Genomic DNA, 9,638 nt, shown 5'->3' on the forward strand with positions numbered 1-9,638 from the left:
GACGCTCCATTTCTCTTCCCCTATTTCGAGGACGGGTTGGTGCTCGCTCCTTTCTTCGTGGGAAGAGTTCCCTCCTTAATTGCGGGTTTTCTAGAACTATACAACATACGGCTCTACGTCTACCATCTCTTCTTGACGGGGCAAAGGCGAAGGAGGTTGGGGACCGTTCCTCTCCCAACTTCCCATTCTTCAAATATTTTCCTTAAATCGTTAGGCAATATATTGATCATTTCTAGTCTTCCTAGTGGTGTTAGCAAGGTGCTTTCCAACGGGCCAGCCGCGACTTGTTTTTCATTTCTTCTATGCGGTGTCCTGTAGTCTCTTCCATCTTCTTTACACTAAAAAGAAGTTTGAGAATTTTTCCACAGACGGCGGCAAATATTGGACCAAAAAAATACAAGTGTTTAAGATATTTGGTGTATTTAAGGATGTTGTCAGCTCCCAATGCTCAAGTAAACTCCTATTTAAATGTGCAAAGCCTGCAAAACAAGATCGGGTTAGGGCCAAGGTAGAAGGGATTCCAGCGAAGACACTCTGACGCTTGAATCAATCAGAGTTCAAGGTCGCATAAAGAATAAGAGCAATAGTTGTACTTGATGGTGGAGTGCCCAAATTTATAAGTGGTGGTGGATTATACGAGGTCACGAGTACCTTAAATCAAAGATATGATCAATGGTGTGTAGTGGCTGCATATATTCATAGTAACAGTGATAGGTGGTGATCTTGACACACAAAAGCTGCGCCACTGCCAAAAGTAGTTAGTACACTGACAGTGCTGGACATTTGTCATTTTCACTAAATATGAAGGTCACTCATATACCTAGGTACTTAGGCATTTCCCTGAGAGTTTGCATCTTGTGATCCAAACCTTGAACACAAGTGTGAGAGGCCTACTGTAATCCTTTTATAGTAACACAGCTACATTAAGGTCTCAGCTTCCTTTTAAAGGTCACTTCGTGGCTTTGAAGGTCTAAGGGGATGCCATAAATATCCCCACATCACTCATGTAATAAGTTTGCATTTCAAATGAAAAAAATATAATGATGTTAACTCTACTCCAGATATATATACTATTTTTATCCCTTTACAAGTATAAAAATATATATAAAAATGTAAAATGGAAGACGAAATTGAAAATAAACTTTGTTTTTGCTAATGCCATTATTTTTTATTCGAACCTTTTCAAAAAAATATAAATTCGAATTTTGATTGACACCCCTCCTTAATCACATTTCATTATTCTAACAAACTCATATTTATCCTGATAAAATAGTTGATAAAGTCAAAGTTTGACAAACACCTCAAGCGAATTACATGCTTCCTCATAGTTTCAACCTATGACAAAATATAAGACACAAATTCAGTCACAATTTAATATTCTTGTGTCGTATGCTAGAATTTCGAACTTAAGATGGCACTGTTGACCCACCTACAAGGCTGAACTAATTATAATCTTATTAGATAAATCACTGCTTTCTGTCTTTTGAAAAAAAAAATATGACAAATTTGATAAATTATAGATTCAATAAGTATTAACTAATTAACCAATATGTATAAATAAAGTGTAAGTTTAATTGACCCTTATAATATTAATATATAATCAATAAAGTCTGTAATAGCAGCTAAAATACATGATCCACTTTAGTCAGCGTATCGCATTTTTTCTTTATTACCACTAAACAAAGGTAGGCCGAGCATCCATCTGGTCCGTCAACGGCGTGCTTATTCACTTGTAATCAAGAATTCAAATGGAGTCGCCGCAATCTGTATTCGATTTCAGCGTCAAGGTCAGTGGATTTGCTTTCCCCAACCCCCCTTTCTCTCGTGATGCTTCAAATTTGTTAGCTTATGTGAAACCCCGTCCTCCATCTTCATTCCAGCACTCGATTATTATGCAGAAGTTGCTGATCTGTTACACTCGTGTGCTTGTGGGTGATTGCTTCAGTTCTGACCTCAGGCTGTAATCTGCTGTTTTCAATGTAGTTTGGGTTTTTGTTGACGTTTTAGCTGTAATAGAGTTGGTTGGTGTTCTTCTTAGGATGCCCAGAGTTATGCACTGTGGAGTTACGGGTTCTTGCTAGATTTCTCGTTTGGATGCTCAGAGTTATCCAATGTAGAGTTATGGGTTCTTCATAGGTTTCCGTCAATGGGTTCTTGATGGATTTCTCGTTAAGGGTTGTGAGTTGTGGATTCTTGATAGATTTCGTTAAGGTTGTAGTTATGGGTTCTGGATAGATTTCTTGTTATGGGTCGGAGGTCACTGGACAGCCACAGGGGGTTATTTGCTAGGTGTCAATCTGAACATACTCATGAGTCATTAGCATTGTTTATAGATAAGTGCCAGCGAAGTCCTGGGTAAAACTTTCTCACGAGCAGTTAACTAGGAGTTGATTATTAATTGTATGCATGCTGCTGTGGTGTCTGATGTTAACGGGATCCCTCATGTTTTTTTTATCCAACAAGATAGAAAAGGCCAACTATAATGAGCTCATGTTGTTCCCAACTAACCTTAGCCCATAGGCCTGAGCTTGAGCGTCTTATTTTGTTATGAATCATTTGAAGTTACATCAAGAACTTAAAATTCGGAAAAAAGAGCTTCTCAACACTGCAAACCACAGGGGACATGCTATGATGCTGCTTTATATGAGCTGTAGATGTAATAAAGTGGAATGAAAATGACAAATAACTTCTAATGGGAGATCTATTGTTCACTGCTTTCAGGATGCTAAAGGAAATGATGTGGGGCTAAGTATTTACAGAGGCAAAGTATTGCTAATCGTCAATGTTGCCTCGAAATGGTAGCAATTGTTTGGTTATCTTTTCAGTGTTACTCTCCTCTGATTAGCTTGCAATACTGCTACTTTTTGACAAAGAGCACTCATTCAGCCGTTACAAGTTTGTTTATCCTAAATGTTTCAGTTTGGCCATTGAGATATATAACGAAATAATTTTTGTTGAAGTCTATATTTTGCATACTCTCCTCCTTGTATAGCATGGTAGATGAGCATCAATGTATTGTTTATTAGCCTTAAGTAACTAGCTTATACAACAGCGTGCACTATAAAATTTTATAGACAAATCAATATGCAGAATGTTTTCTCAGGTCATGTTTTTCTGTCATTAATTGTTTCCATTTCTCTCTCCTGAATTAATTCTTGCAGTGGAATGACCAATTCAAACTACACTGAGTTAAATCAGCTGTATGAAAAATACAGAGATCAAGGTATGCTTTCCACATGTTGACTCATTCTGGTCTCTATGTACACAATTATTTTCTAGTATGGTTACGAATGCGAGAAGAAGATACCGAGCTGGCTGTCTGCCTTTGCATGGCATTGTTTCAGTTCAATTCTTTTGTTCTTTTGGTGGTCGTGAAGTTGGGGAAGGGGATGCAAGCAAATATTAATCTTATAAGAGGGCCAGAAAGGAGGATATCTGTAGAAATTTGCTTTGCTCGACTATTTTATTACGTGTTTCCTTGATTATTTGAGTACCTTGTCCCCTTTACTGTGCAAAATGACTTGCATTCACAAACTATTCAGAGTAGATTATCCATTTAAGATTTGTTACCCATACGGACCGTAATAAGCTTTCAACATGAATGCAATGCTCAAGAAATCATTCTTTGGTGCATGCTTGTGTTGGTGGAAGACCGTAATTATTGGGCTCATCACATCATGTATATTCCATTTGTTTTTCTCCTTTTCCTTTCAAAATGATAAAATCGAGTTTGATTTTGTATTCACAATAGGCCTTGAGATTTTGGCTTTTCCATGCAATCAGTTTGGTGAAGAAGAACCTGGAAGCAATGACCAAATTCTAGACTTTGTCTGCACTCGATTCAAGTCAGATTTTCCCATCTTTGGTAAGGTAAATTCAGACTTCCTCCCTAAGACAACTCAATTCTTTGGCGGCGTCCCTATTTCATTTGTGTATATACTTCATTTATACTCCTTCCAAGTTGTCTCTTCCTCCAGAATGAACTTAAGAAGTTGTGAGGATATACACTGTGAATCAGTGCAGCCTGTTAGAAATGTCCAGTCTGGTCAATTTTAGTTTCTCATAGCATCACATCTATTCATGTGTGTATTCTAGTTCCCATATGCAATAAGCAAACCAGTGTGAGCTAAATAAGTTGAGATGTCTTAGCTTTTCATTTTGACATATTAGATCGAAGTGAATGGCGATGCTGCTGATCCATTGTACAAGTTCTTGAAGCTTGGCAAGTGGGGAATCTTTGGGGACGACATCCAGTGGAACTTCGCAAAGTTCTTGGTTGACAGAAATGGGCAGCCCGTTGATCGCTATTACCCCACAACATCGCCTCTCACAGTCGAGGTATATAAAGACCTGAGAATACATGAGAGTTGCTACTAATCCTGTCATATTCTGGACATACTAAACTATATTGTTGATTAGTGTTCTTTATGATTTAACTCCAGAGAGATATCAGAAAGCTCTTGGGACTCTTGTAACCGATCATTGGAGAAATCAATACGGTTTGCAGGCATGTAACCTTCGATGCTCGACTACTTCGTCGATTCCAGTTTTATGTAGTTTGTGGGTTCAACTCTGGAAGTTGTAATTATATCTAACTGCTGCTTGTAATATTATTGGAAGAAAATGTGGTCCAGAACTCATTTTCATGGACCTGGGGACAGAATTTCAGTAGTGTTTTCGAGCACCAATGGTTTTCTGTTTTTTGGTTTTCATGTTGGATAAATTTATTTCTCGTGTATAAAAATTTTAAGGATGAAGATGTAAATTAGTAGTATTATTATCTTAAATATAAATTTAATAATGTATTATCTTGATAAAATACGTACTTTATATGCTTAGTTTAGACCTTGTTTTGTAATAGAAGTTTGGATTCATAAAACTATATACATTAGTTTGATCCAAGTCGCTAAAAAGGGTTGGGTCATGTGACCCACTGATGGTTGTAGGTCTGGTCGCGATGATCCAAAACTCCCTGTAATATGGATCCTGATAACAAAGAGGCACGTTGATACTTAAGTTAGAATAAGTAGGAGGGCCGAAAACGATGTGGAAGGCTTTAATGTAGTCGAAAGAGTATTAAATGAAAACATAACATAAATGATCATAATTGGCAGTATTTATAGATTTCCATACCATATTGGGTAGCTCCACGTGGCAACATTTGGAAGAATGTTCGTCAGAAGATCCAACGGCTGATAATCTAGGTCTCGGTTTTCAGGTTGGATTTAGCGGACCCAACCCGCTAATAAGCGCGCGGATCTTGTCCCTTTTTGTTATTTATCTGAAATTTAGGTGCATTTCTGTCATTCCATTCAGAGGGGGGGTTATTACCCCTATCATTACTCCCCTGCTTTTTCTAGTGTTATTAATTACACTTGGAGAAGTTGATCAATCACTTGTCAGATCATCAATCCTCAGTCGTAGATCATTGCTGACGTGTCACCATCCCTTTGCTCTTGAAAAGGCGCGCTTTTTTCCGTTTTTCCCTATATATAGGCCCTCATTTAACTCTCTTGACCACCTCTTCTATAATTTCTTTCGAGCTATCTCTGAAGATCATCCTCGTTTTCAGCCTTCTTCCTTCCTCCTAGGTACTTGCTCTATCCTTCTTTATATCTTCTTCTAGTTCAGACTCTAGCTCGAGTTTATCCTCAGGGTCTTCTGTGACCTCTCCTAGAGAGCTTGTAGGTACTTCCCATGGTCCTAATTCCCCCATAAACATCTCACGATCTCCTTCCCCTCGTCAAAGGGTCTCGACCACTGCTCAGTCTGTGGAGTTGGTTGATCCTGACGAATTCTCCTTCAAGTAAAATACCAACACATGATGGTTAAGGATCCCTAGGCTGGGATCGTTAGCACTGTTAAGACCCCAATTCACCAACTAAAAGAGAAATATTTCATTCCTCATGATTACGAGACTTTGATTCCCCGTTCTTTTGATAGGATGCATCGCCCCCCTAAGGGATTCCGTTCTATCTCAATTTTTCATTTAGAAGCAGGTCTTTGCTTCCCTTTACCTCGCACTGTAGATAACATTTTTAGTAGGTTAGATCTCTGTCCCATGCAACTATCACCAAACTCTATCAGTCATATCTTACTCTTCCTCATAGTTATGCAACATTTAGATTTGCCCCCTTCTGTTGATAATTACTCTTCCTCGATGTGATTGGCGTGTCACGAAGCCCGAGTCCGAAACGTTCGGGGAGGGGCTGGAAAGGGATCTTATAAACTATATTACCTTGTATTGGTATCAACCAAAATATCTTTTGGTAGAGAAAGTTTTGAAGCTCGTTGGCCTCTCCCTAACACCCCTTCTTGCTAGGGTTCTCTAGGTGACTAACTCTCTTCGTCTTTTCCTGCATTCAGCCTCATTCTACTGCTCATACTAACTATTTGTTACAGAGTCTGTCATCATGCCTGCTCGGATCGCAAACAAAATAAGGGCAAAGAAAGGGACCCTTGCCCCTAGTGTCTTCCAAGAGTTGGCTCAAGCTCGACCTCCTACCCCTGATAGTACTCCCTCGCGCGGCATTTCTGGTTCTGTTGTTGCCTATATTTAGATCAAGGTCGCCAGTGGAGCACCCATAACATTCAAGCTGCACCTTCCCTTATTGAAGTCCCTAAAGAACAATCGCCTGACACTCAGGTCGAAATAGTGGATGCCCTTGCTAGCCCAAGCAACAACAAGAAGAGGAAGAGGGCTAAGGGGAAGAGCAAGAGTGGGAGCTAAAGTAAAAGCCAAAGTAAAAGCTCCCACTCATCCAAATCGAGCCGACAGAAAAGACACGAGGCTCGCGAGGCAGCGGATCGATCCAACGAGGCCCAAAACTGCGACAAGTTGCCAACGCAAGAAGAAGTTTGTAGGCAGGCCAGGGAAGCCTTGTGATCCCCCAACAGTAGGGTGGATGAGATGACGGGGGACAAGTTAATTCCCAACTAGGCGATCTCCACCTCCAGTAGCGTCATTCGAACAAAGGCGGGTCAGGATTTGTGGGATTTGTATAGGGTTTCGTGCTTGGAGCGTGACCAAGTGGCTCTGGCACAGACCTTGCATACTCGGGTGGAGGCTTGGTGGAAGACTTTGAGCTTGATGGAGGACTTAGTCAAAATGGGTCTCTTGAATTTGTGAAACTAAGTTAGAAGGAATTGATCCACTTTCTCCTTTTATTTTTGAATTTTTTATTTTTCACTTTTTTTATTTAAAATAAATAAAAAAAATAGATATAAATGGGTGTGTGGTAGTGTTCTTGACAGATTATCTCATTTTACTAAGTGAGGGCATGCTTAAAGAAATCAACAAATCTATTCTTGTGGGGTAAGCTAGACATATTAGGATTATCTTTTAGATGTGGACACGCTTAATGAAATCAACAAATCTATTCGGGTTGGGGTCCCAAATAATTTGGATGTTTCTTTAAACGTGGGCACGCTTGGCAAAACTCAATATAAACACACTGAAATGAACTTAAACGAAAAAGAGGAGAAGGGGTAGAAAACTCATGGGTTACCTCCCATGATAGCAGCTTTCTTTAACGTTTTTGGCTAGACTGAGAGTGGTCTACTTAGGTAATGGTGGGGTCCATGAGTTGAATTTTCTTAATGGTTGGTGCTTGAAAATCCTCGTAGAATAGCTTGAGTCGATGTTCGTTCACCTTGAACACCTTGTGTGTTGTTGGAGTTTTGATTTCCACTACACTATGAGAGAGAATATTAGTGACAATAAAAGGTCCAACCCATCGAGAACACAACTTACCTGGAAAAAACTTGAGCATAGAGTGGAAGAGTAGAATTGTTTGCTCAATAATGAATTTCTTCTGAGAGATGGCATGATCATGGAATGCATTGGCCTTTCTTTATAAATTTTTGAATTTTCATAGGCATCATTCCGTATCTCCTCAAGCTCTTGCAGTTGCAACTTTCTTTGTTCTTCCGCTTCATCCATTACCAAGTTGAATTGCTTGATCACCCAATATGCCCTATGCTCAAGCTCGACAAAGGTGACAAGATTTATCATAAACCAAACTATATGAAGACATACCTATGGGAGTCTTCTACGCCGTATGATAAGCCCAAACTGCATCATCCAAGTGTGTACACCAATCTTTTTGATTGGGGCTTACCATTTTTTTAAGTATAGATTTGATCTCTCGATTGAAAGCTTCTGCTTGACCATTTGTTTGGGGATGGTAGGCGGTTGAAATCTGATAAGTGATATTGCACTTTTTGAACCATGCATAGACCACCTTATTGCAAAAATGGGTTCCTCGATCGCTTATAATTGCTCTTGACATACCAAACATAGAGAAATTATTAGCCTTAAAAAATCCACAACAGTTTTAGCATCGTCGGCTCGAGTAGCTTTTACCTCCACCCATTTAAACACATAATCCACTCCTAAAGTAATGTAAGATCTGCCCAAGGAAGGGGGAAATGGGCTCATAAAGTCAATTCCCCATACGTCAAACACCATACACACAAGTATTAGGGTAAGGGGCATTTGATTGCAAGCGCCAAGGTTTCCCATTTTTTGATAATTTTCACACGATTTATAGAATAAATATGCATCTTTGAACATATTTGGCCAAAACAAGCCACACTTTTCGTACCATCCTTTTTTATTTGAAATGACCTCCACATGAATATGAATAACAAAATTCAAGAATGGAGGGGATTTTCAATTTTGGGTATGCACCTTCGAATGATTTGATCCAAGCAAAATTTTCACAGGTAAGGCTCATCCCATACATAGTATTTTGCATCACTTTTGATTTTTTCTTTCTTTTACCTTAGACAAATCTCATGGCAAAATATGGGTAACTAAGAAATTGACTATACAGCATACCATGGGGTGATTCCTTGAACGGTGTGAAGATGTTCATTTGGGAACTCATCATTCAAAGGTGGTGAGTTTTCATTGGTGAACAATTGACTAAGATGGTCAGCTATGAGGTTCTTTACTCCTTTCTTGTCTCTAATGGTTAGGTCAAATTCTTGCAGCAATAGTATCCATCTTATGAGTCAGAGCTGTGCTTCTTTCTTTGACAATAAGTATTTCTACATTATATGGTCAGAATACACAACAACTTTAGTTCCAAGCAAATAGTGATGAAATTTCTCTAAAGCAAAAACGACAGCTAAAAGTTCTTTTTCCGTCGTCGTATAGTTGCTTTGAACATTGTCCAACATCCATGAAGCATAGTATATCACGTGGGGGTCTTTTCCTATCTTTTGGCCTAGGACAACCCCGATGGCATGATTGCTAGCATCACACATTATCTCGAATAGATGGTTCCAATCAAGGGGTCGGATCACGGGTGCTGAACTCAAGGAATCTTTCAACTTATCGAAGGCTTTTGAACAAGCATCATCGTATCCAAATTTTCATCTTTTTACAACAATGCACATAGTGGTTGGACGATCTTCAAGAGTCTTTGATAAATCGACGATAAAATTCTGCATGACCAAGAAAGGAACGAATCTCCCGCACACTAGCGAGGTAAGACAAAGATTTTATGACGTCTATCTTAGACCTATCTACTTCTATGCCTCTAGATGATACGATGCCCCAAAATTAAACCTTTATCTACCATTAAATGCCATTTTTCATAGTTTAGCACGAGGTTCTTTTCTATGCATCT

At 39.1% G+C, this 9,638-nt stretch overlaps 1 protein-coding gene across 3 annotated transcripts; it reads left to right on the forward strand.

Annotated features, from left to right (window-relative positions):
- LOC105157765 (probable glutathione peroxidase 8) lies at positions 1,627 to 4,783 on the forward strand. 3 transcript variants are annotated; one of them, XM_020691611.1, is made up of 7 exons: positions 1,627 to 1,787; positions 1,899 to 1,928; positions 2,722 to 2,798; positions 3,162 to 3,223; positions 3,752 to 3,870; positions 4,171 to 4,338; positions 4,420 to 4,783. In XM_020691611.1, the coding sequence occupies exons 1-7, from the start codon at positions 1,749 to 1,751 to the stop codon at positions 4,429 to 4,431; spliced, it is 507 nt and encodes a 168-aa protein (XP_020547270.1). In that variant the 5' UTR covers positions 1,627 to 1,748; the 3' UTR covers positions 4,432 to 4,783. The 3 variants fall into 3 exon arrangements, with proteins under 3 accessions (XP_020547270.1, XP_011072538.1, XP_020547255.1); XM_020691596.1 differs by having other exon boundaries at positions 1,633 to 1,787; positions 4,443 to 4,783; XM_011074236.2 differs by lacking the exon at positions 1,899 to 1,928 and having other exon boundaries at positions 1,631 to 1,787; positions 4,443 to 4,783.

This window comes from Sesamum indicum, linkage group LG1 (assembly GCF_000512975.1).
Source record: "Sesamum indicum cultivar Zhongzhi No. 13 linkage group LG1, S_indicum_v1.0, whole genome shotgun sequence".
Taxonomy (NCBI): Eukaryota; Viridiplantae; Streptophyta; class Magnoliopsida; order Lamiales; family Pedaliaceae; genus Sesamum; species Sesamum indicum.